Source organism: Cervus elaphus, chromosome 31, assembly GCF_910594005.1.
Source record: "Cervus elaphus chromosome 31, mCerEla1.1, whole genome shotgun sequence".
Lineage (NCBI taxonomy): Eukaryota > Metazoa > Chordata > Mammalia > Artiodactyla > Cervidae > Cervus > Cervus elaphus.
The window spans coordinates 44,032,081-44,060,006 of NC_057845.1; the positions used below are offsets into that span (position 1 = coordinate 44,032,081).

The 27,926-nt window shown below is 38.2% G+C and overlaps 1 protein-coding gene across 6 annotated transcripts in view; it reads left to right on the forward strand.

Moving 5' to 3' along the window:
- Positions 1-953: 953 nt before the first annotated feature.
- Positions 954-27,926, forward strand: part of TFG (trafficking from ER to golgi regulator) — a 31,168-nt gene continuing 4,195 nt past the window's right edge. For 2 of the 6 annotated variants that reach the window (XM_043892781.1, XM_043892782.1), the window contains exons 1-7: positions 987-1,250; positions 5,338-5,564; positions 8,944-9,027; positions 15,425-15,571; positions 19,143-19,310; positions 23,180-23,308; positions 27,672-27,770. In XM_043892781.1, the coding sequence (XP_043748716.1) occupies positions 5,381-5,564; positions 8,944-9,027; positions 15,425-15,571; positions 19,143-19,310; positions 23,180-23,308; positions 27,672-27,770 (811 nt within the window). In that variant the 5' untranslated portion in view covers positions 987-1,250; positions 5,338-5,380. Of the gene's footprint in view, positions 1,251-5,337; positions 5,565-8,943; positions 9,028-15,424; positions 15,572-19,142; positions 19,311-23,179; positions 23,321-27,671; positions 27,771-27,926 lie in introns of all 6 variants that reach the window. The other 4 variants (XM_043892779.1, XM_043892780.1, XM_043892783.1 and 1 more) reach the window with 4 other exon arrangements.

Genomic DNA, 27,926 nt, shown 5'->3' on the forward strand with positions numbered 1-27,926 from the left:
AATACTTTGGCCACCTCTTGTGAAGAGCTGACTCACTGGAAAAGACCCTGAAGCTGGGAAAGACTGAGGGCAGGAGACGGGGACGACAGAGGATGAGATGGCTGGATGGCATCACTGACTCGATGGACATGAATTTGAGTAAACTTCGGGAGCTGGTGATGGACAGGGAGGCCTGGCATGCTGCAGTTCATGGGGTCGCAAAGAGTCGCACATGACTGAGCGACTGAACTGAACTGAATCTTAGAAAGCAAAAGTTTCCAGCAACTTTTAAAATAGCACTCCCCTCCCCATGCCCAGATTCCATCACCTGTTTCCTCTTCCCAAATATCAGGCTTCAGTCTAAAGCCAGCATAATTCTTACATAAAGACGCATATTCAAAACAAATGCTTTAGATAAATGGAAAGAGTATATAAGGCACGCTCAAATATCTTATTTCCAAAATGGCTCTGGGATCCTTAATCAGTCTTAATTTCCTAGCCTTTACCTTTTACACACCCATAAAATCTGTCCTGTCTCGTAAACGCTGTTGGAACTCCTTGTTCACAAACTGATTCATTCCCATTCCCCGCACAGCGCTTGACAAAGCGTAGGCGCCCAATAATGAATGAATGAATTTGTAGAAGGAAGGCGGGGAAAAGTTTAGTTTTTCCGAGATAGGACTAGGAGAACTACAATGGCTACAAAACAACAAAAAAACCCAAACTTGGACAAACGCCTACTCTTGGCTCTCAGAGTCCAGAAGACCAAATTACGTCCCGCCCACGGGCGAGAAACGGGAAATACTACTGTTCAGGAAAACCGGAAGTGCTTGGTCACGCCCCGCGCATGCGTGCATCCGTTCTGCGTGCACTTCCTACACTTATCCAGTCATCCAGTGAGAAAGCAGAGACTCAGACCCCTGCAGACCCCGGCGTCGTTAGTCCCCGCCCTACCGACGTTGCGCATGCGTTCTGGGTCGGTTCGCGCTCTCGGAGGCGGAGCGAAAGGACTGATTTTCTTCTTATTCCCGCCCCTCTTCGCTCCCCACCTGCCACGTACTGGGCCCAAGCTCTCGCTAGGCTTGGTGGGTCCGTGCGATTGGCCGGGGCCCGCGCGAGTCTGCCAGCGAGGTGCGGCGGCCCCGGAGGGCAACCGAGTGGGCTGTGACCGCAGCCTTCCCCCAACGCCCCAGAGCCCGACGGTGGCGGCCTCGCACGGGTCTGGTCAGCGGAGACCCGCGGAGGGCTGCAGTGGCGGCCTCGGGAAAACGGTATGGCCGCTGAAGACGGGGGCGCGGCCGATTTCTCGGGCCAGGCGGGCCGGCAGACGTGGAAACGCTGCGAGGGCCTCGTTCGAACCGGCGAGCGCGGGGCGGGTGGGAAGGCCCTGGAGGCCGAGGACTGAGGCTGGGCCGGGCCTCGCCTCGAGGAGAGGCCACGGCGGGGGAGGGGAGGCCTGGGCGGGGGGGGCGCCACAGGCCACCGTGGCAACCACGCGGACCTAAGGGGGGGCTTTAGGACGTGTTTGAGCCAGCAAGGGCACTTGTGTCGATCCCGCCTGGCGCCAAGGATTGGGACAGCCGGAGGGAGCGGAGAGGGACTTTTGGAGATCAAGGGTGGTCCAGTGCCTAATTCTCAGAGGGGCTTGGAAGGGTGAGAAGTGGGGAGAATGGCGCCTATGGGAATTAGTTGATTGGGGGTCACCTGGGGAAGCCTTGTTCCTTGACTCTGTTAGTGCTTCATCAGGCGCCGTCTGGAGGCCAAACCCAGTCTAGTAGTGGTGATGACAACTAACTTTTCAAGAGTTTACTTTGCCAGGCAATGTGCTTAGTAGTTTAGGTTCACAGTCTCATTTAATCGTCACAAGGATTCTTCCAAATTTAGATATTTCCATTTTGCAGTCGGCGAAAGTGAGATTTGGAGAAGTATTTGCCTGAGGTCACACAGCTAGTGGGAGAAATCTTTACCATCAACGCTGGCCCTGGTCAGGCAGGATTTGAGCCCCCTTGCATTCTTTGGAGTACTCGAGGGTTGGTTTTGCTTAGGGTTTCTTTTTCTACCCTCTGGAGTTGCCTAAGCAAATTTACTGAACGGGGCCCTCACCACAGGGCTGGTGGAGGTTTGGTCCCTGAACCTGGATCCTGGTTCAAAGAGGCAGGCCTTTTACATGTTTCCTTGGGCATGTCACTTTACTCTCCAGTTCTGAGAACAGTGTTCCTGTTGGAAGATTTCATAAGTTAGTGGCCAAGTCATTTCTGGACTTCAGAGGGAGTAGGGCAAAGACGATGAAAGGAGAAATGGGGAGCAGAAAAAGCTGTGAGGATGTCACCAGTAGCCCTGGGAACTAGTAGTTCATAGTAGTCTCTACTTTGTGATTGAGGCTAGAGAAAAAGAGGACCTGGATTCTACGGTTACATAAAAAATAGGGGGAAGGATTTTCCCTGGAAGGGAGAGAGTTTCGTGGTGCTTTTATTTTTGTGATAACTTGTTTTATACCATGCCTTATGGAGATGACTGTACAAAATGGAGACGGCCTTAGGAAAGAAGAGCTGGTTCCTGGCCACAGGTAGTTTACAGTCTAGGGGAAGTACTAACCAGTAAGTGAATTTGCAGGCAAACATGGCAGGTGTCAAGTACTTATAAAGAGGCTCATATTTTCAGATTCATTGGAACTGGGCAACAATTCCTTTATGATCAAAAGGATTATATCAATTATATTCATTGTTGAAAATGTCTCTAATTAGGGTTATGTCAGTTGTAGGGGGTCACCTCTAGCTAGTGTGAGGGCTTGACTTAGGAACTGACCTGATGGTACTGCCTTCTTTTAATCTCTTTATCAGAACTTTATCACTTGTCATTCATGTTTTGTTTAGGGAACAAAAAGTATTAAAAGTCTTTACTTACTGTATGTCAGGCGCTATTCTAGAAGCTACTGAGAATAGGTAGAACTATCCTGCTGAAGCTAAGCCCTGGTCCTTCAACTACATTATTGATGGTTTACACATCCTGTAGGGAAGAGAAGATTACATAGATTGATTTGCTGAAGTTCTTTATTGCTCTCAGGCTGCAAGGCAAACAAAGTGAAATCTTAACCGTCTTACTGAAGTAATTATATTCGGAACTTGGCATGTAGCAGGTATTTAAGTGTTTGCCAAATGAAGAGGGCTGGTTTGGCTCACAGGTGAAGGGGTTGTATGGAGGTTTCAGGTAATCAAAGTCTTCAGGAAAAGTCCATTGTCAGAATTGGCAGATGAAACACTGACTGTATTCTCTTTTTATGTTAAGACAAGCGTAGCATCTGGATGGTAGAACATAGTCCACTCTGTTCTTAACTGACCTTAGAGTGTTAGATTCTGTATTTAATGCACCATTTTAAGATGGGCATTAAAGATTCATTCATAAAATTAATTTGTTCAGAGGGTGGCAAGGGAGTCTAGAGACAATTATTTGATAAGTATTTGATTGGAAGGACATGTGGCATTTATATGAGGATGCTAGGGCATTTATGTATTCTATTGATTAAATGAATTAGGATTCATGAAAACTTTCTTCAAATATTTGAAGTGTTGGTGTGTTGGGGGGCAGGTTGAGTGCTTTCACACACACATAAAGGAGCAGATGTAGAGAACTAGGAAAACTAAATATGTTAATAAAATAACACATTTAAGAGAAGAAAGCAGAATGCTGCTAGTAGAGAAGCATAGTTTTGAAACCAGAATGTGACCAGTAGGAATGCTCTGTGGTTACAAATAACGTGTTCATGAACATCTTGGTCTTGGAAAGAAGAGATAGGCCTTGAGAAGAAGAGATATTAACATATTAATTAAGCAAAAGTGTATTTTCTGTTATTGTAATGGCATTATCGTATACGATAATGGTATTAAATTATTAGAGACCGCAGGCATTATTTTGAATTTAGGATTGCAAAGTCATTATAGGAGAAGCATGCTGAATAACCTAAGATTAAAATAAGACCCAAGAAGGCAGAATTCAATAGCAAGTTAGTATTTAGTTTTCTGAAACTGTCTTATTTTTAAGGGTGCTGTCTAATCACACATACTCAGGTTTGGGGATGGGAGCGTTACGGAAGATGGAGAAACAATAGTGGACAGTCTTGTTAGAAAGCTCAGGAGGATGTCCTCAAGTTCTGAAAATCGGAAAATTGGAGAAAATGCTCATGAGGTCTTTCTTATTTTAGCGAGAAAAATTTGAGACTATTTTAGTGTTCACACATACTTTCCTCTTCAGGGTTAGCATTTAATACACACAGGCTAGTAGGGTTTGGAAGCTAGTATTTAATGATTGTCCTTCCTTTAATGACTGTAGAATAATTAACTGTGCTAGGCACTGTTCTAGGCTCCAGAAATAACAGTGAACAAAACCATTTATTTCCCTATTTTCTAGTGGAAAAGAATAAAAATTAATACTTTTTTAATGTTTGGTACTGATTAGTGCTTTGCAGAAAATGAAGCTGAATAAGAAAGTGACAGTAAAGCCATTTTAAATTAGATGGCCAGGATAAACGTCTGAGAAGTTAACATTTGATCAGAGATCTACGTCATGTGAGGGGTGTGAAAAGGGCTCAAGGCTAAGGAAGTAGCAAGTGCCAAGTCTTGAGAAGGAGATTGTAGTCTGAGCGTAGCAGAGTTGCCCGGGAGAGAGGTGGGAAGTGAGGTTAAATCAGATCATAACCTTGTAGTTCTGGCTTTTAGCAAGAGTGAGATGAGACTCTATTGGAAGATTTTAAAGTAGTTACACTAGATTTTATTTAACAGGATAACTCTGATGTGTTGAGGGTACCTTTGTTAAGCAAAGGTAAAAGGATGACAGACCAGTTAGGAGTCTTTTGCAGTAATCCAGGCAAGAGATGATGGTGGCTTGGATTAAGTTGATAGAGGTGAAGGGTTGGACTCCAGAGATATTTTGAAAGTTGTGGCAACTAGATTCATTGGCAATTTGGTATATGTGAGGTGTGCGGGAAAGAGAGGAACTAAGTTTTTTTGTTGTTGTTTATCTTGAATATCTTAGGAGAATTGTCATTAATAGAGATGGAGAAAACAAGAGAAGCACATTTTGAGGGGAAGATCAGGATTTTGTTCTAGACATGTTAAGTAAGAAATCTAAATCAGATGAGCAGTTAACAATATGGGTAAAATAATAACAGACATAAAATAATAAAACTTATTTTCTTATGCACATAATAAAACCAGTTCCAGACCATTTTACCATAAATATGGTAACATGGGAACAGTGAATTTCCTTTGAAACTGAGAATTTCTTTGATTTTAGTAGTAGCTTTGCTTTTTAGCTTTTAAAATATGTTTTATAGCTATTTAATCATCAAGACCATTTTGTCAGTCTTTCTCTAGAGTTACATATATAGAACATCCTGGAGTCCACCATGAATGGGCAGTTGGATCTGAGTGGGAAGCTAATCATCAAAGCTCAACTTGGGGAGGATATTCGACGAATTCCCATTCATAATGAAGATATTACTTATGATGAATTAGTGCTAATGATGCAGCGAGTCTTCAGAGGAAAACTTCTGAGTAATGATGAAGTTACAATAAAATATAAAGATGAAGGTAAGAGTGTTTCTCAAGTTTTTAAAAATCTTAAGTATTATATGTATTCTTTTGCCCATTTTTCATTGAACTCTGAATAAAAATTGTTTCCTCCTATGATAATTGAGTACCACTTTCTTTTATTTAAGGGAATGCCTATGTAGTTAATTATACTTATAAGTTAAAAATTTGCCAAGTGATTTATTATTAGAAGGGGATGCTATTAGAAGGGGATATGTTAGGATACTGTTGCACATTTTTCCAAGCCATATGTTTTTCTTTTATGCTTGTACAATTCTGGCTTCCTTTTTGCTTTAAAACCAAACTTTCACTCATATTTCCCAAAGTGAAAGGGATGTTAGTACATTTTGTATGAGAAAGGCTTCATGGTCAGCTAAGTATGGAAAAGCTGTTTTTTTGCAGGAGTTTTCAGAGCACATAATATTCTGATATACTTTCTCAGTTTATGCAGTGATCCTAGGCTGATTTGACTACAAAACTTTTTATGGAGATGGATTTTACCGGACAAATACATCATCAACGACATAGTGGAATTACATTAGTAGACTATCTTTTTTTTTGGAAACATAAAGCATTTGTTTATTATTTCTATAATCAAGGCAAAATCTCTTAAAACAAGTGGTCTTGATAATGGAAATATAATCAGAATCATTATTCCTGGATTTACAGTTTGTTCTCTGCTGTTCCGACTGCAGGATTTCACACCTGCCTCAATAGACTCTCTTTATTTCTTTTTCTTTTAACCTGTCATCTTTGTTAACATCTCTAGTGAAATTGGGCTTTGGGTGGTTACCGGTATCTTTATTACTGCTGAATTTATTTCCAGTCTGTTTCATCTTGATCTCAGCACTTGGCACTGCTATCCACAGCATCGTTTTATAAGTGCTCTTATTTCTCTGACGCTGTGCTGTCTCAGTTATCTTATCCCTAATAGCTTCTTTATTTCTCTCTGTGTGTCGGTTTAAAGTAATGTTAGCTGTTAGCATAAAAATCTTAAAATCTCAGTGGTTTAACACTCAAGAAATCATTCAGGGGCCCAGGTTGACAGAAGCTCTGATATCTTCAATACATGGCTTACAAGCTCACCTTGAGCATTGGCATTTAGCAAGCAGATGCATGAAGACGGAGTGTAGAGCATTACATGGGAGATTGTACTCTCTAGGCCTGGAGGTGGTATGTGTCATTTCAGCTCACATCACATTGACCAGACCCCAGTCACATGACTGTGCTGAGATGTTAGTGGGTTGGGTGGGAACTGTCCCTGGTTGGATAGCCACTTTCTAACAACTTACCCTGTGGAAGGGTAGTATAAATCACTGATGGCCAACTAAGCCAATTATTTCACTGGAGGTATAATATGCCTTTCATTTTTTCCATATTTCATATAATGTTGAAAAGTGAAAGTGTTAGGTGCTCAGTCGTGTCCCACTCTACGCAACCCCATGGACTATAGCCTGCAGGCTCCTCTGTTTATGGGATTCTCCAGGTAAGAATACTGGAGTGGATAGTTATGCCCTCCTCCAGGGGATCTTCCTGACCCAGGGATCAAACTCACATCTCTTGTGTCTCCTGCATTGGCAGGCAGATTCTTTACCAGCTGAGTCACAGGGGAAGCCCCTTCATCTAATGTTACCCAAAACTAATTTTTGAGGGTCGTCCATGTTAAGGAACAAAAAAGGAGAGAGTTTTCTTCTTATTCTCTTCCCTAGTAACCTCATCTCTTTACAATAGATTGATTATCCCGTTTGACTTCCAAATGTGTGCGTAAATGTGATCCGTGTGTTCTTTTTTTGTTTGTTTGACTTTACAGCTCAAGTTTTTAATGGTTTTACCTGAGATGATTTGCTCTTACCTCAGAGCTGACAGTGAACTTGGGCAAACTCCGGGAGATGGTGGGGGACAGGGAGGCCTGGTGTGCTGCAGTCCGTGGGGTTATGAAGAGCTGGACGGGACTCAGCGACTGAGCAGCAAAGCCGGAGATGATTTGCTCTTACTTCAGAGTTGGCGTATCTTAAACCGCCTTTGCTGTTTTACTGCCTTTCTCTTAACTCATCTTTGTTTATGGAAGGGTCAGCCAACTCCTCCTTTAAAGGATCACATAGTAGTTTAGAATTGCGGGTCCTATAAGGCTTTGCTAATCTTTTTTCTAGAACCTTTTAAAATTATAAAAACTATCCTTAGTTTGAATTCTTTAAGCCAGAATTTATCCATTGATTGTAATTTGTGACTCCCTAGCTTAGGGTATCCTCATTGTTGAAACTGTTTTCTACATCTGGTTATCACATTTAATTTATTTTTCATCGTGTTTTTGAGTGCTTTTTTAAATTATACAGATTTGTGTTCTATAGATTGTATTGGGCACTAGTTTGGAGAGCTGACTTAGGTAAAGAATTCCTGATGTCATAGATACTCTATTTCTGTTGGGGAGATCAGAAAAGAAAAAACCAGTTATAGAAATTTACTTCTTTTACATATGTACTTAAAAATATGTTTATGAGTAGAATCCCTAAAGTTGAGCATTAGATGTGTATGTTTTAAAAAAAAACAAAACACTGGTCTGCTGTAGAGAGATGATAAAACTCTCAGTTATGGCTTTAATTGCCATCTTTATCCAAAATAAGCGGCCTAATCAGTGTTAAAACTGGTGTGCACAGCATGGCTGGAGCAGCCTCTCAGCCTCCCCATGACAGCCCCGCTCCCCGAGCTGTGTCTGAGGATATCTTACAATGGCTTCTCTTCTGTTCTTTCCCTAACCTTTTTTTCCCTAGCCCTTTGAAAGCTTTTGAACAGGCAATTGATAGGCTGATGATAGTATTTGTTATCCTTGGGATCTAGGGGATTTCAGAAATTTGTGTACATGAGTATTTTTCCTGAGGAGAATTGATGGTTTTCATCTTAGTGTTGAGATGACTGGGGCCTGAAAGACTCAACTGTCTACCCATTTATTAGAACAATTTTGCAGGAAAAAAGTTTGCAACCTTTTTAGTTACTGTTACATATGGCTTCCCCTCCGTTTGTGTCAGTGGTGTTTTACTGTGCTTAGAATTAAAATTTGAACCTTGAGAAGTTTCTGATAAATATATTTAAATATCTTAGAAAAGATTTCATTCTAAACTGTTATTTCCTTCAGGTGATTAGTAAAAATTACATTAATCTTAGCTATGTGTTGGCTCTTCTTATAAGAATAATATAAATATCTTGCCACGAAAGAAATAAAATTTATTTAGTATCCTTTTGGATAAATACGTCTTCCCTAGATCCTTTATGCTTTAAGGTTTTATGGAAGATTCTCTATGCTCTGTGATCCACATTTTTCATTTTAATGGATATATATCCTAGCTTACTACTGATGCAAATCTGAAATTTTTATTTGTTTCAGATGGAGATCTTATAACAATTTTTGATAGTTCTGACCTTTCCTTTGCAATTCAGTGTAGTAGGATACTGAAACTGACATTATTTGGTAAGTGCTAAACTAATATATTTACTCTTCTTTGTATTTTTATGAAATACTTTTTAGCTTTTTTCCTTTTAAAGATTCAAAATTAAGTGATAATTTTTTCTGCTATATCAGAATTTTTAAATTTTAAGGCTTAACTATATTCTTTGAAGATTAATAGAAAGTAGACATATTTTAAATAACCCATCTGCTGTTACCCTAAATAGTAATGTATGCCACTTGTATAAGTGTTTCCAGGATTGAAAATAATTTCAGGGTTAAAACTGCAATTTAGTTTAATTCTTTAACAATATATAATTGTTTTCTAATGTAGTATGTTTCTACTTATTCTCAGGGTTTAATGTATAGGACTGATACCTACATGAGTTTGAGCAAGCTCCAGGAGTTGGTGAGATGGACAGGGAGACTTGATGTGCTGCAGTCCATGGGGTCACAAAGAGTTGGACACGACTAAGCGACTGAACTGATACTTTTTTTAGACATTATTTTTTAAGGAGTATTTCAAGATCTGAGATAGTTCTGATTAAAAAACAAAAACATAAGACTAAATTTAATCTTACAGATTTTATTTTCTTATAGATCATGACAGATTGGCAAGGCAGAACACTTAAGGGAAAAGATAGAAATGATTGCAAAGTTAAAGTAGTAGCATGGTTATGTGAAAAAAAAATGTGGACTTTTTTCCTGAATATGTTGGTTGGCACTTTTAAAACTTCTGTAGCACTGACTCTCACAGTTCCATGAAATGGGATCAACGGCCAGCTGGTTTAATTTGTGTTTATTTCATCTCCATCTAAGAAGGGTGAATGTGAATCACTTTAAAATGCTAGTAACAAAAACTACTAAACTTTTTTAAAAAATAAAAAGTATCTCTTTACAATATTGAGTCTTAAAATACCTAACCACTATTGGCCAGCTACCAGGCATTAGGCAAACTGAAAATCTTCATCTCAGAAACACTGAGAATGTACTGGATAAACAATACTGAATATATTTTTTGAATTACACACCTAAGGTTGCTCAGGAATGTGAGGAAGATGTCAGGGACCAAAATATAGCTGAAATGAAAAACCAGGGCCTGAAGTACCAAAAGCTGAGGCTTGGGACGCTTTTTGGTGGTGATGTTGAAGGTTTTAGTCTGCATGATCTAAGGACTTGTCACTTGCTGTCTACGTGGTCCTAGACCCTCAGTGACTTTACTGTCAAAAAGCAGGTTGTAGAAGAAAAATATCTCTTCATTGGTAGAGGAAAAGTCAAGAAACTGATAAGGAAACTCTCATCTATCCCGAGCTGTCAGAGGTTTGTGAAGGCTCTCTTAAGGATGTATAACCATGACCCTTTGGAAACTCCCACACCCAGATACCACCATGAAAAGTGCAAGAAACAAAGGCAAAAATCTTCTCTGGAGGGTATATGTTCTCAATCCAAATAACATAGGCTTCTACAGATAAAATCCTGTTGATGAACTTAAGAGTTCAAAACTGCAGGACACATGAAACATCCACGTGAACAAGAAACAATGGGTACAACTAGTAGTAGGATTAGATTTCTAAGAACTTAGTAGAAGTGTTAATAAAATAAGTATTGTTATTAGACATAAAAGAAGAAATAATATAAGAACTAGGCATTATGGAAAAACATTAAAAAAAACTTAAGGTAGATAAACAGAATCTGTTGTATAGTACAGGGAATTATATTCAGTATCTTGTAATAACCTATAATGGAAAAGAATCTGAAAAAAGAATACACATACACAATACATACATATATATGTGTATGTATAACTGAATCATTTTGCTGCACACCGGAAACTTAACATTGTAAATCAACTGTATGTCAAAAAACAAATCCCTTAGTAAAGAACTTAAGATGATTTCTGGAAATGAAAAATATAATCATTGACATTAAATACTAAATGGAGAGAGCAACAGATAAGTGACAGCTGATGAGGGATTTAGTAAAGTGCAAGGCAGTCTAAAGAAATGAGAGAATAGAGCACAAAAGCACAGGGTTGGAGAATAATGAGAGAGGATTTGAGAAAGTCTAGCCTATTTCCTGGGGACGGAAATGGGAACCCACTCCAGTATTCTTGCCTAGAGGATGCTGTAGATGGAGGAGCCTGGTGAGTTGCTGTCCATAGGGTCACACAGAGTCATGACTGAAGTGACTTAGCGGGCATGCATGCATTGGAGAAGGAAATGGCAACCCACTCCAGTGTTCTTGGCTGGAGAATCCCAGGGACAGAGGAGCTTGGTGGGCTACCATCTATGGGGTCACACAGAGTCGGACACGACTGAAGCCACTTAGCAGCAGCAGCAGCAGCCTATTTCCATTAAGACTCTAAACACGGAGAGATTAGGGGAGTGGAAATATATGAGGAAGAAATGAATAAAGAATTTTTCAGAATTATGTACATTATAGATACCTTCAGTTATAGGAGGCGTGGTGGATCCTGGGCAGGGTAAGTAAAAATAAATCTCCATTGGATGTATTGTCATGAAACTGGAGAATATATAAGACAGATAATTTTCAAAGTAGTCTGTGCTGCTAATAGACTTCTTCATATTAATAGTAATAGAAAATAGATGACAGTAGAATAACATCTTACACTTTTCAGAAAAAGATGGATCGAAAAGTAGCATTCTTTGGTCTGTTAAACTTGAGGAATAAGGAGAAATAAAATCATTTTCAAACATTGACTAAGGATTTACCAGTCTTGGATCCTTGTTAAAAGAATTTTTTTAAATGGTTAGTCAGCAAGAATGAAATTTGAGTCCAGAAAAATGGTGAAAGATGCAAGAAGTTGTGAGCAGATAAACTGGTTGGCATGTGTAAATTTAAATGAGCACTGATTATTTAAAAAGAATAGCTTTAGAAACAAGATGGGACAAAATACTGAGAAATAATTATATGTAAGAATGGAGAGGATGATAGGAATTAAAATATTGTAAAGACCTGGATTATTTGGGAGGGGGATAGTAATTAACTTAGGTTTTTTAAATTGAAGTATGCATTTCTAAAATGTAAGCATGATTATTGAAAGTCGAAATAGCCAGTAAAGGGAAAAGAAGGAAACAAAGGGTACTTGGTTAGCTGAATGGTGAGGAAGGAGGAAAAGAAACAGAGAGAAAACTTAATAAATAGAAAGTAGCACAAAATACTAGCCACAGTACACATAAACGGACTAAACAAACAGAGTTAAAAGACAGACTCTTGTATTGGTTAAACAGAATTTTGTTACATGCTGATTATAAGAGAGATACCAGAAGATTATTGTGCAGAGTTTGAAAGTAAAAGGCTAGATAAGTTTGTAAACAAAACAAAGCTAGTTAGTAATATTAACAGAATTGACTAATTATTAAGTGAAAATTTTATTAGTAATAGTCACTTCATTGTGATAAAAAATAATTCTCTGGGAAGATGTAACAATTCGGAACATTTATACATCATAGCCTTAGATTTTTCTTCAAGGAAAAATTGACAGAAAAAGGAAAAATTTGTAATCATCAGAGAACTGTTAATACTCTTCTCTTCAAAACTGATAGATCAAGCAGCCTCAAAATTTAAGCAAAACAGATACCGGCTTGATCATGTGCATCTAGCAATCAGGACAGGATTCAGTTTTGCTTTAGTGCATTTGGACATTTATAAAAGTTGACCATCTATTAGGTTTTCCAGTGAGTCTCAGTAAATATCAGATAAGGAATATGTTAAAGATCATTTTCTGTGGTTTCATTAGAAACTGTTGGGCAAAAAAGGTAACCCAAACTCCCATATTTTTGCAGATAAAAATATGCTTTTAGGTAACATACCATAGAAGAAGTCATATTAGGAATTAGATTTCTAATTAGTGATGATTTTTACATGACAAAATTTTTAGAGTATGCTAAAGCTAAATACAAAAAGGATAGTGTAAGTCCAGATAACTTAGAAAAAAGAAAATAATAAAAAGCAGAAATGAGCTAGAAGTTGGGGGAATTGATGGGATCAGTGATTTTGAAAATATATAACTAGCAAACCTCTATTAAGTTTACTTTTTTTAAAAAAAAAGGCACAAGGAAGCAATGTTAGGAATGAAAGGGAGTTTAACCTCAAAGATTAATACATTGCTGTGAAGGAGAATGAGCACCTTGGAGAACAACAGGATGTCAGTAAAAATGTGTTAGAAAGGATTTTTCATAGGGCTTGAGCTTGTGTTAGATGGTTTTGCATAGGGTTGAAGGAATGGGGCTTTGCTCTAGATTGGCTGTTGTCAGGAAGTGGGGGTAGTCCTCTGATAGGTAGTAATCCCATGATTTATGATTTACCTATTAGGTAGTAGTCCTATGATTTATCTTACTAAATCTTATCCAAAAGATATGGGGGGTGAACTGAGGCTAAAGCTTGCAATTGGTAAAATAGTGTCACTCACAATTAGCCAGGGATGTTTGGTCATTTTTGTTGTCTGGTCCATGTTTTTATGTCTGAGTTCTCACATGATTATGGACTGGCTTTCTTTTTTGTTTTGAGCTACATCAGTCCCAAAGTGATCTTTAATGATAGCTGGTGGTGGTCTTTCAGTTCAGTTCAGTCGCTCAGTCATGTCAGACTCTTTGTGACCCCATGAACCGCAGCACACCAGGCCTCCCTGTCCATTACCAACTCCCGGTGCCCACCCAAACCCATGTCCATTGAGTCAGTGATGCCATCCAACCATCTCATCCTCTGCCGTCCCCTTCTCCTCCTGCCCTCAATCTTTCCCAGCATCAGGGTCTTTTCAGATGAGTTAGCCCTTTGCATCAGATGGCCAAAGTATTAGAGTTTCAGCTTCAACATCAGTCCTTCCAATGAACACCCAGGACTGATTTCATTTAGGATGGACTGGTTGGATCTCCTTGCGGTTCAAGGGACTCTCAAAAGTCTTCTCCAATACCACAGTTCAAAAGCATCAATTCTGCTGCGCTCAGCTTTCTTTATAGTCCCAACTCTCATATCCATACATGACCACTGGAAAAACCATAGCCTTGACTAGACGGACCTTTGTTGGCAAAGTAATGTCTCTGCTTTTTAATATGCCATCTAGGTTGGTCATAACTTCCCTTCCAAGGAACAAGCATCTTTTAATTTCATGGCTGCAATCTTGCTTTAAAAAAAAATTTTATAAAATGCAGTTGATGTACTGTTGGTGTGTTCTGAAATTGTTTATGTTCAACAACCTACATGTGAATACCATGCCAGCTTAGAGCAACACAAAAGCCTGTCTTACAGTACAGGGCCAGTTCTTAGCTTTCAGGAGCTCCTTTTCTTCTTTTCAGCTATTAAAGAGAAAACAGTAATACCCAGTAAAAGCCAGTAATTGATACAGGTAGGAAATTATATTGAACTTTCTCAGAAATACATAGGTAGTATGTAAAATACTGGTGGATTAGCTTTTAAAAGCTTTTATTGGTTTGATGTTTGAAACATGTTCTACAAAGAATCTCCCGGAACCTTTATTTTCAGGTAGATGTCCTTTTCTAATTTGATGCCTTAGGAATTTGTAAATATGTAAGATATACACACACACATACACATATAAATTGTCAGTATACAAAATGCATAAAAAACTTTAAGTTTTGAACTCTTACTTTGAGGTTTTCATTCAGAACTTTGTGTCACTTTTTTATAAATTAATAATCTCAGTGGTGACAGTCTTTGTTGCTGGAAGAAGGATCCTTTTTTTTTTTAGTTAGCTGAAAGTCATTTGGATAAAATGGGTAATTAAATGAGGTAATATTACCCTTTAAAAAAAAGCCCAATGATTATTGAATAATCTCTGACTTTTTCTGGCTTGTGTGCTTATTTTAAAATAACTGCTTTGAAGGACAGTGGTGATGTGAATTTGTAAATTCTGCATGTTTTTAAAAGAGGTTACTTTTTATTTAGGGCAGTTATTTTAGGTAGCTAATTTTTTATTGGGTCAGAAGTAGGCAAGAAGGATAACAGACCTACAGTCATACCTTTAATAAGGTATTTATTGTATTATTTCAAGCTATAAAAGAATTGTGTGAAGTAAAATGAGCCTTTGAAGGTACATAATTTCTATTAAAATATAGTATATTAAAGCTTCTGTAATTATACTTTATTTCACTGTAGTTTAATTCTTTTAATGATATTTTTTCTTTTTTTTTTTTTGGTGGGGCTTATAGGTCATAAGCCATAGGTCATCAGCAAAGACTGGTGAATATTTACTTGTTCCAAAAATAAATTAGCAATGAAAATCCTTTCCTTAAAAAGTTATTTGAATGATATCAATAGGTATCTTGTTTGAGTTCAACTTTTTAAAAAGTTATTTTGATTTTTCCTTGTTACATATAATTCTACTTATATATTTATTCAGGAATATTTCTTAAGTTTAAGAAAATGAATGCTTTTATTCCAGTTAATGGCCAACCAAGACCCCTCGAATCAAGTCAGGTGAAACACCTTCGTCGAGAACTGATAGAACTTCGAAATAAAGTGAATCGCTTACTGGACAGCTTGGAACCACCTGGAGAACCAGGCCCGTCCTCCAGCATTCCTGAAAACGGTAGACCGTGAAGTCATTTTATTCTGATTTATCCTTAAGACTTTTTGCAGATTAAAAAACAAATTCTTCAGCAGGAGTAAAATGGCACGTCCATTGTCATCCTTTCTTGTTTCTGTGTCTGTGCTAATATTCAGTTATTCAATATCTGGTTTCCTAGACCTGGCTGTTCATCAAGATTGTTGTCGTGTTAGTCACTCAGTTGTGTCTGACTCTTTGCGACCCCACGGACTGGAGCCCACCAGCCTCCTCTGTCCGTGGAGTTCTCCAGGCAAGAATGCTGGAGTGGGTTGCCACGCCCTTCTCCAGGGGATCTTCCTGACCCAGGATCGAACCCAGGTCTCCCACATTACAAGCAGATTTACTGTCTGAGCTACCCAGGGAACCTTGTTCATCAAGATTACAGGGAGATTTTATTACACCAATCCTGGATCCCATCACAGACCTGGAGGGTAGGGCTGGGAATCCCACTGTTAATCCCATTGTGCTGTCTGGGTGATTGTTTCACAGGTAGTCTTAGACTCCTGGGTTATGACATAGGTCAATTTTCAAATCCCTTTGACTCTTGAACTCTTTTCAGTGTTACAGTTAATTAATGAACCTTAGGAATGGAAATCATTTCTTGAGTTTTATGTGATATATGAAGTAGTTTCAAGTAAAAGTAATTTTAGATTAGTACATTCAAATGTCGAAATGTTTATCTTAAGCACAGTGTTCATAGTATGCAAAATTTTTTTTCCCCATTTACAGATGACTACTATTTATGTTATAATAAATATGACATACTGTTTATGTTATATTATGACAAATTTGGAACTGAAAGTAGTTTGGGGACCAAATATTAAATGTAGACTGGAATTTAAATATGGCTTGAAAGTAGATTTTAAAAAACTTGCCTTCTCAACTTTTAATATTCTTAGATGTTGCACTTTAAAAATATACACTTTTTAAAAATCACTTTTGTGTTTGTGTGTAAGTTTCACAGGTTTAAAACTGTCTATATAGTGAAATAGTATTTTATAGATTTTGGATTACTGGTTATAAAGGGCTTAATAGAAGATGACTTTGTGGGAAAGTAACATTGTATAATCTCTTGCAACCTTTAGGTTCTGAAATACTCTAAATTTTGGAGTTTAATTTATAGTTATAGTTTAAATAAAGATGCCTTTCTCAATCATTTTCTGCTTTCTCCAGCCATATGGAATTGTGTTAATGGTAGATGACCTGATAAATATTGGGTGATTGATTAGTAATTTCTAGTTCCACCTCTAGATTTCAGAATATATTAAAAAGACTTGCTGAGGTACAATGAAATCTTTCCAGCCTCTTTATGATAAACCCTTTGTATTCAGGTCAAAGCACATTGCCTTTTCTTGACCTGTCTCTCCACACAAAAATCAAAACCTTGGCCATTTTCCCAGAAGAAATCATAGATGTCGATATAACAACACTTGCATATAATTTTAGGGGCTTGAAGCATCTGTAGAGTATTATGAAACTTAGATCAAAATTCAGTAAGTAGAGCCAGTACTGGGTAGAAATAACCTATAGATTTACAAGCTTTTTGGTTTTGGTGAAACAGCCTTTCTGTTCATTACTTCTTGCTACATACTGCTTTTCTTTATGAGTTTATTTCCATGCGTTCATATGTTTTATTGTTCATCTCTCACCTGTGTTAATGAAAGAGATGTTAAAAATTGGCTTCTCCTCTGCATGTTGGGAATTATATCATATGTTGTTTCTTTATGTGGCCATCCTTCTAGTCATTGTGTCGTGAGTTGCCTAATGAACTGAATATGACATTCTGTGTTTTATTCTTATAGACAGTTGTAGCTTATTTTTTTGATTGCTCTCCTGTACTTAGAAAGATTGCTTAACTCTTGACCCTCCTTTCTTTTATGAAGTTTCCTAAGCTTCTAAGCTGTTAGAACATATTCTGATTTAATAATCTTCTCAAGGGGGGAGAAAAGAAACAAAAACATAAAATAAGCTGTATCAGAAACTTTCAGAAACATCAGAACGTCTAGCTCACCAGAAAAAACGACTACCAGTCAGCTGTCAGAGCTCTTCAGAATCCTGTGGCTTGCCCTCACCCAGAACATGCAGCTACCTATGTCCTTCAGCGTCTACTTCTGTAGTGGGCTTGCTGGACAGGTGCTTTCCTCCGTGAGTCAGATGATGTGTGGGTCACCTTAAATACTGGACTGACCTGTTGAAGTATCTCCGCAGTAGCTACTGGAGCAGATAGTAGGCTAGTGGATATATATTGTGTTTCCTGATGAATTTAGTTTGCCATAAGTGGAAGGATGCATAGGTATTGAAAGATAGCAGTGTGAAGGGAAATAATCCTAAAATTGGTGTGATATGCTCTTGGGATATGGTCTTAGAATTGAAGGAGGGAAGTTGGTGAGGAAGATGGATGACTGGCAGGCATTTTAAAGGAGTACTTATAAAAGTTTTCCTACCGAGATTTAGGAGATACTGTTCTAACTAGAGGAATGATAAGAATAAAAGAGCTGCAAGCCCGTGTGTACTTACAGTCCACTTGGTTCATAACATTTTTTCACAAGATCAATTTTGGTCGTGATCACAGAGATGATCTAATGCTCATTTACTTGGTTGGTAACAGAAAGGAATGGATAACATAAGTTACTTCAGTAAATGGTTAGCAGTTTTCTTTTTGTTTACTCGTTTAGTTTGTTTGTAATTTTTTTTTAATATTGCAAGTTTCTATTTATAAAATGTACGTTATTCTTCAATCTTTTCTTTCACAAGGTAGTAGTATAAATGTGTATTTAGAACCTTAGTATCCTTAGAAGAAAAGTGGGTGGTTTAAAATTTTTCCTGCTCACAATGTTTAAAATTCTACTTTTCAAAATATTTTATTATGGAAAAATTTTAATATGTACGAAAGTAGGCATAATAGTATAATGAATCCCATGAACCCTCACAGCTTCACCAGTTATCAACTCACAGTATCATATCATCTATACTCACACATTTCCACCCCTCCCATGTTGTTTTGAGTAAATTTCAGACACACATCTTTTATCTGTAATAAGTATTTTAAAGAAAGACATAGTAAATTAAAATATGTGTTGGCTTGAGGTTTCCATGTACCAATAGATAAGTAGAAGTAAAGCATAAAAGTTGATAATCATAACTTTAGTTAAAAAGCTTTTTATCCTTTTAGAAAATAAAGCATTAGTGCACAATATGTGTCTGATACTAGGATATATGTCATAGGACTCCAGAAAGAAGGGTAAAATATTTCTCTGTGTAAAGATGCTTGTATTTTTTTTTTCTTATCTGATAATTCTTAGGGAAGTACATAGATATAATTTTTTATAAAAGGTATTACTTATCTTGCATTTCTTTTTGACCTCACCCCCTATTTTACAAAAAAAAAAAGTATAAATAGGAACAAAGAAGAAAGGAAAATTATAATCCTGTACTCAGAGATACCCTCACCATTCCAGACTTTATGCACATATGTATTTCGCTATCATGTATTTTTTAGGCCTTATTGAATATAGATAAAATAGAAACAAGTTTTTGCTTATTTCTTTTATAGATACTGTGGATGGTAGGGAAGAAAAGCCTGCTGCTGCTGATTCTTCTGGTAAACAGTCTACTCAGGTTATGGCAGCAAGTATGTCAGCTTTTGATCCTTTAAAAAACCAAGATGAAATCAATAAAAATGTCATGTCGGCGTTTGGCTTAACAGATGATCAGGTTTCAGGTAAGTTAGTGCCTTCCTCACATCCCTTATTCTCCCTCTCCTTCCATTCTTCCCCTTCCTTCTTTAATAGACGATAACTTGCAAATGGTGAAGTGCTCAAATCTTAAGGGCTCATCTTAGTAAGTCTTTACGTATATATACACTTATGTAAAACACCAACAAGATCAAGAGGCAGATGATTTCCAGCTCCCTGCAAAGCTTTCTCATGCCCTCTCCCAGTCAGTAGAATGCTCCTCTTTAATGAATAACCCCTGATTGGTTCAAGTAAATTTTATCAAAAATAGAATTCAGAGGGTTTACTTTTTTAAAAATATGAATCATTTTAGAATCTTATTTCAGATTTCTTGCTGGACTTAGATTATGTTTGATGGCTTAGTCTCTCTTCTGATCTTAAATTGGGGAAATTTAACTTTAAATGTAGAGTTCTGGACAGTTTAGTGTAGAAAGTGCTTTTATTTGAATGTTTTTAACCTTAAAACAGTGTCTTTACTGTGCTTTCTTTGTATATTTTGGGCATCATTTCTTTCTTTCTTTTTTTTGGGGGGGGACATCATTTATTCAACATTTTTTCTGCTTTTCCTCTTTTGGGATTCCTATTACACATCCACTGGGGAGCGTGATACTATCCCATGGGTTTCTGAGGTTCCTTTTCTTCACTCTTTTTTCTCTGTGTTCTTCTGATTGAATGATTCCTGTTGATCTCTTTTCAAGTTCACTAGTGTTTTTCCTTCCATTGTCAATCTGCTATTAAACCCTTCTAGTGAGTTTCCCCTTTCATTTATTGTGCTTTCGGCTTTAGAATTTCCATTTGGTTCTTTTTATAGTTTTAATTTTTTTTCTGTTAAGATCCCTTGCCTTTTCATTCATTAATATTGTGTCAGTTAATCGCTCAGTCGTATCTGACTCTGTGAACCCACCGGGCTCCTCTGTTCATGGAATTCCCCAGGCAAGAATAGTGAACTGGGTGGGCATTCCCTTCTCCAGGGGATCTTCCTGACCCAGGGATCAAACCTGGGTCTCCTGCATTGCAGGCAGATCTTTACCATCTGAGACACCAAGGAAGCCCTTAGTCAGGTGGTTAAGATTGTGTTTCTGTTCCATTTATTAAGGTATTTTTGTCTTAGAGTCTTGTGAGGGTTTTTGTTACTGTTGCTCTAACACTCACTCACACCACTCCTTTTTTCACCCAGAGTGAAGCCCCTGGCAGCTCTGCTCAGCGCTTTCAGCTCCAGATGCTGCTTTTTATTCTGTGCCCTCTTGGTGTCACCCTCTCCCCACCTAATTCTATGGTCAGCTGGGGCTTTGGAGCTTATATTCAGATTTTAGATCTCATTTCTTCTCATTCCTTCCTCAGTGGCTTTTCCTCAGATTTCTAGCTATGTAGCCGACCATGAAAGTAACACTGGTTTCTGCAGCTGAAGCTGCGGAGATCACGGTTTGCTGTTTACCCACTGTAATTCCATGGAGGTAAACTCTTTCCTGGTGTTTGCTAACATTTATTTGGCTGACTTCCAATAATTTGAAGTAGTTGTTTTCTTCTTTTTTGACCAGGGTTTTAAATTGTTATTTTTGGGAGGTTTTACCTGATCACTTTACTTTGTCGCTATCAGTAACTGGAAAGATAGGATTTTTCTATTAACTTTCTTTTTCTTTGAGATTTTTTTTTTTTTTTTTTTTTTTTTTAAAAAAAAAAACAAACCCTTGTGTCGAGGGCTGACTTTCAATAGATCGCAGCGAGGGATTCTTTGAGATTTTTATGGGGTTATTTATCAAAGAGAATTGTGTAACATTCTGGAAAAGACAAATACTTGTATATCATGTATGTTGTTGGCAAAAGAAGATGTCAGATAAGTGGTCTATCTGAAAAACAGAAACTTTTGTAGATTAACTGAAACACAAGTTAATATTACAGCTTCTTAATACATAAGACTTCAAGATATGCCAAGTAGAGGGAGTAAATAGTTATATACGAGGTTAGGCTTAAAAGTTTAATGAAGAATATAGTATAGACCAGAATAATATGATCACTATGATTAATACTGTATTTGAAGACCATTTTTCTAGTAGCTCTGTATGTTGAATCGAAGTAGGAAAAACCGCACACATAGAAAATGCCAGGATACTTTGTAGTTACTTGGGTTATGTGAAAAACCCAGCAGCAGTAGTGAATGTAGACTTGGAAAGGAGGGATAAAGCATTAACGATAGGATAAGCAACAGTAATAGCTTACCTGCAGGGAGAAAAGAGGAATTGAAGTAATGTTTTTTAGAATAATAACATAGTCTTTTTGTTATCTGTGTTACCCTTCTGAGGGATGTGTGTGTATTGGTCTACATGTAGATAAACATCAGTGAAATGGCGGTGCACAGGAGTGACCACACATCTCACTCTGGCACTCATTGGTTTCTCTTGCATGGCCACTACCATTATCCTAGTTTAGGTTCTCATGAATACCCGAACTGTCTGCTTCCAACTGTACGCCTAACACAGTGCTAGGAAGTCTTGGGATAGACCAGTGCAAAGGATAGAGGTTTGGCCTCAGGGAAATTAGTCTGCTACTAATAACAAGTACTTACGTAGAGTTTTTTAGGTGGTAATCACTTTTATAAGTTCTTGTTATATAATCACTTTTAGATTTTCATTTAAAATATACTTTAGATCAGCCATATTGATATATTTAACATATTTTAATAATGTTTTAATGTTTATTTTTAATATATATTTTTGTTGAGGTATAGCTGATGCTACAATATTATATAAAGTTTCAGATGTTCAACATAGTGATTTACAATTTTTAAAGGTTATGTTTCATTTATAGTTATTATAGAATATTGGCTATATTTTCTGTGATGTATAATATATTCTTATAGCTTACTTATTGTATATATAGTAGTGTAACCTTATGAAGTAGGAATTAGTATTGCTTTGGTTACAGATGAAGCACAGAAAGAGATCAGGTAGCAAGCCTGGATTTAGAGCTGCTAAGTGGCGGCATTGGGATTTGAACCTAGGCAGTCTGGCTCCCAAACCAGTGCTTCCAACCGTACTGTTCTGTGTTGCACAAACAAAAAGAACTTAGAGAAGCAGATTTATGTCTTCAGAATGTCTTTTTTGCTCATTATAGTATTAGAACTACAGCAGATTCTCTCCATTTACTTCTTTAAAGAATTTTGAGTGGTTCAATGTATATATTAAGAGGTAGACTTTGTGAGACAGAATCAGAAAGGTGCCTGGCCAAAAGAACTCCTAGTCTAAGAGGGAAGACTTTTCTGTTTAGAAATGCAGTCAAGTCCTAATAGAAGTATACTCTATAGAAGTTCACAAGTGGAGAAAAGTATTTATGAGTGAAGAAGGCTCACTAGAAGTGTGGAGGACTATTTAAGGAATGTTTTAGATAATGTAAAACTGGAACTGTGGAGGGAATGGCAATTAATGATCACTTGGGGGAATGAATAGGAGCCTATGAGAAAAGGAATTGTGAGAAATGTTTGGAGCCTTAAAGATCAAACTAGAGGGTTGAACTTCATTTAGGGGCAGTGGAGACCCACTGAAGGATGAAATGATACTTTTGGTTGATCTACAACTAGATTGTACAAAGGGGTGGATATTTTGTAGTGCAGAGGTGAGTTTAGACTCAGGAATGTAGCACTCCACTCTATAGGGAAGGATTTCCAGTCGTAGCTTTGGATTCTTGTGGGATCAGAGCAAAGGAAAAAAGTATATATACACACATCAGTGTAGAAGGCTGCCTTTGGGCTACGCTTCTTCTGTGGCACTTTACTTTTAGTCTCTTAACCAAGCTTACTAACTGAGCTTGTTGGGGACAGATCTTGTATGAGAGACTGAGCTGACCTTTCATGACCACCCAGGGCCTCCCAGTGCTCCTGCAGAAGACCGGTCAGGAACGCCCGACAGCATTGCTTCCTCCTCCTCCGCAGCTCACCCGCCGGGAGTTCAGCCGCAGCAGCCGCCGTATACAGGAGCTCAGGCTCAAGCAGGTCAGAGTGAAGGTAAAATAGAGCTTAGAGCACACGCGTGGAAAGGTACACGTGCAGAAATGTTTATTAGGGCATTTCTGGTAATGGTGAAAAGCTTACATGTTTGTTCATGCTGTGAACACAATTGGCAATATTTTTGACCTACTGACATAGTATGCTTTCGGGTTAAAAAACTGAGTAAACAATGTCAGGTATGCTTCTGAATATTAAAAAGAAAAAAACCCCTAAAAAAGTATAAGGCATAGTTTTTAGGTTCTATTTTATTTCCTTCTCCCTTCCCCTCTTGCAACTGTGTATTATTTTTGTAATTTAAGAAGATTTAAAAAGCAAAGGTTAAGCATAACTTTAGTTTTTTTTTTGAAAGATAAATAGCCTTTTATATTTTTATGCAGTTAGCAATAAGCCTTTTATAGAAAAAGCAGTATATTTTAAATCAGACTTTTTCCTCTCTAAATCTCATGTCCTCAGATGAGCAGTTTAATCTCTCTGGGTTTTGATACTCTCCCACACTGTAAATTGCGAAAAGTGGACCGAATCAGTGGTTTTCAGAGAATGTCTTTAGTCCTAAATGAAACAGAATGTTAAAAAAAACCTCAGTCGTTAAACAAGTAAGGGGGTCATTGCTGTTGTTGAAGGAGATTGCAAGCTCAGAACAGCAGGCCTCATTGAAACCCTTGGAGCGCTGCAGAACACGCCCTCAGGCTTACTCATTTAGGGTTCCTTCTAAATGTTCAGATAGTCTTTCTTTCAATTGCTTCTGCATATAAGGCCTTTTAAAGCCCCATATTTTACTTTAAAAGTCACCAGGTGGTGCTCTTATCTGTATAAAGGGGTCAGGTAGTGTGACAGGATGTAGTTCAGCACCAGAAGCAAGTGACTAAGTTTACCAGTCAAGTTACATAAATCTCCCCAAACAGCCTTAAATGAAGGGGCACTTTTGTAATAGATTCCTAATTATTCTGGGTACTTTTAGATTTTTCCTGTTGGACGAATGGTAGTGGGGACTTTTTCAAATTAGGGGTCTCCCAAGGTTCATTTTTCATTTAATTAAATGAATTTCATTTAAATTGTTCATTTAATTATGTGTCTTAAGTCTTTTATTTTTTTAAATAGCTGTCAACCCTACATGTTTCTAAAGTCAAAACTATGTATGTGAACATGCTGTATAACAGTTTATGCTAAAACATAGATACTTAAAATGGCAAAAAATTATTATCTCACAGTTTCAGAATCAAGGATCTGGGAGAAGCCTCAGTTCTGTTCAGTTCAGTTGCTCAGTCATGTCCGACTCTTTGCGACCCCGTGAATCACAGCACGCCAGGCCTCCCTGTCCATCACCAACTCCCAGAGTTTACTCAAACTCATGCCCGTCGAGTCGGTGATGCCATCCAACCATCTCATCCTCTGTCGTCCCCTTTTCCTCCTGCCCCCACTCCCTCCCAGCATCAGGGTCTTTTCCAATGAGTCAACTCTTTGCATGAGGTGGCCAAAGTATTGGAGTTTCAGCTTCAGCATCAGTCCTTCCAATGAACACCCAGGACTGAGCTCCTTTAGGATGGACTGGTTGGATCTCCTTGCAGTCCAAGGGACTCTCAAGAGTCTTCTCCAACACCACAGTTCAAAACCATCAATTTTTCGGTGCTCAGCTTTCTTCACAGTCCAGGGAGAAGCTTAGCTTGAAGGTTTTGGTTAAGGGTTTCTAGTGAGGTTACAGTCATCTGAGGCTTAATTTGAACTGAAGAATTCATATCTTAAGAAGACTCCTTCATATGGTTGTTGGCAAGAGACTTCCATTTCCTCACCAAATGGATCTCATGGGCTGCCTAGGTGACTTCATGACATGGGAACTTCCACCAGAGCCAGTGGTCAAGACAGAGTAAAAGGAGATGGCTGTCTTTCACTACTTGTCCTCAGAAATGTCAACATCATTTTTTATATTCTAATGGCATATGTTGTTCTGTTGCCCAGTCATGTCCGACTCTTTGTGACCCCATGAACTTCAGCATGCCAGGTACTAATGGTATATAGGTCAGCCCGATTCAATGTGAGGGGACTACACATGAGAATGAATACACATGTATTTATTGCTTGTTGTTTGCTAATTTTTTGTATTATGGAGTTAATCTTTCTAATTTCTAAAAATATGAGGATGCCAACCCGTTATCTTATACTATACCTGTGCAGGAGTCATTGAGGGTCATCACAGAGGCTGACTACCAATCTGTGTCACAAATATAGTCCCAGAAGCCTCACCATTACTCTTTGCTTCATCCTATTCTCTTTCTCCTAGGTAATATGTTTTATTGCTTTTACTTTTTTCTACCATCGATTCTGAAAAACAATGCAAAAAAATTCCCTCAAATCATAGCTTACTGTGAACTATGTTGGCACCTTGCTTTTTCACTTACTATACTCTGTAGCTCTCTCCTTCAATTAGGTCAAGTTATTCCTCCTCATTTACAACTGAACACAGAATTCTTAATTTTCAGAATACTGTGACAGAGCATGAGAGTCCCGTTTTGGACTTGAAGGAAGTGTGTTTAAAATAAGTAAGAGAAATACTTTGTTGAGACAGTGTTTAATCCCAGGGGTGGCATTTTCACACGGAGTTTAATCCCAGGGGTGGCTTTCATCACAAAATGAAGAAAAAATGGAGCACTGGCTTCAGGAAGAGTTGTAGTACCTGTCATTTTTCATTGAGGAAAACAATTTGACTTAAAATTTTGAGTTGGGAGTTTCTTGGGCTCCTTGGCAGCAGTCTACTACATGAAGCTTTAATCTCAGACTTTTTAATGATACGTAAGTTAACGTTTGTATTAAATGAGATAGCATGTATAAAACTCCTTAAATAGCCATCTAGACTTACACCTGGGTTTTGGTGATGGTCCTTACTAGCTATGATGCATAGACCCCAGGTAAGTTGCTTATTCTTTTTTGTACCTGAAATAGGGACTGCTAATGAGGTTGACTTTTTCCCTTTCATATAGTCATTGTATGATCTTTGCTCATTTTTGTATTGTAGAGTTAATCCTTCTATTTTCTAAGAATTAGAACCCATTGTCAAATGCTACATGTATTTCCCCCCCTTTATCATATTTCTGTATCAGATCCTTGTCACTTCTGTTCCAAAATTTAGTTTTGAGATACAATCTAGGATTAAGGCAGTATCTTCTAAAAGGTGGTTAACATCTGTAGTATTTTTTATGTAGTCTATAAATCTTCAAGTGTTAAAGTGTTAAACTTCTTGTCGGTTTCTGTATTTGGGAAGAGCATTAATAGCTTAAAAATAAGCAAAATTTTCTTTTTCTGAAAAACTTTTGTTTGCAGGAGAGTTGCTTCACAGTGCTGTGGTAGTTTCTGTTGGAGGGCTGTGTCGATCAGCTATGCGCATGTGTGTCCCCCTCCCTATAAGCCCCGCCCATCCCTGCCTCCCGGTCGTCGCAGCGCTGCCCTGGGCTCCCCGGGTCCTGCCCAGCTTCCCACCAGCAGCGCTGCTCGTGGTGGGGCGTGTGTGTCAGTGTATGCACTGCTCTTTCGTTTTATTCCTGTCATGAAAGCATAGCAGTGCTTGCTAGGAAATAAGCCAGCTGTCAACAGGGGCATAACGTATTTAGTGCAGCAGTACATAAGACTAGACACCCAGTCCAGTAAAGTGGGTTCCGTCTCGAGATTTCAGCCCGTGAGAACTAGCTATTTCCTGCGCCTCGGTGTGAATGGCACTGGATAATGCATTGACTTTTAGTCGCTGTCTTTTTCTGCTCAAAGTATACTATTTACCTATAGTCTTTTGATTAACAGCAGGTAATTTGAATATTTTTAAAGTATCAGCAACATAAAGTTGTTTTAAAGATTTAAATACTAGCGAGGTTTTTAAAAAATTTAAGTGCTAGCTAGATATTACAGCAAGTTTTATTGCTGCTCAAGGCATTAGATCTAGCTAAATCCACCATTGGAACAACTGTAAAATGGTAGAGAGGATAAAGATGTGAACCAGTAAATCCTTACATGTTTGGAAATCACAGCAGCTATTCATGCTATTTGTCCCTTTTTTCACATTTTTCTTTATTGATTTTTACTGAACATTAGTAGTGCATATCTTTTGGCGGTTGAGTTTGAAAACCTTTGTTTTTCTGGAGTTTCTGAAGTAACCACTCGCTATTTGATGTCAGTCAGAGTTCTCCACAGTTCATCCACAGCAGAGTCGCCACACTTGTTCAATTGTTCCTTGTTCTCTTCATAGACAGTTAGCGAGGAACAGACACGTTCTGTGTCTTCGTTTGTGTGTGAATGGGGGGGGATTAAAGGCGCCTTAAAGAGGTTTCTCTTCTGCCGAGTGAACCCGCCTCTCTGCCGTCCCCCGCAGGCCAGATGTACCAGCAGTACGCGCAGCAGCCGGCCTACGGCGCCCAGCAGCCCCAGGCGCCCCCGCAGGCGCCGCAGCAGTACGGCGTTCAGTACTCAGGTGAGCGGGCGCCCAGGGAGAGCTGTGTCTCTGTTCACGAACCTTAAGTCCCTTCCTCCCGTTTCCTTGCTTGTTAGAGTAAGTATGAAGTGTTTATTTTTTAGGGGGGGATAACATTTGTGTCATTTATTTATAAATATTTTACATAGAAATTTT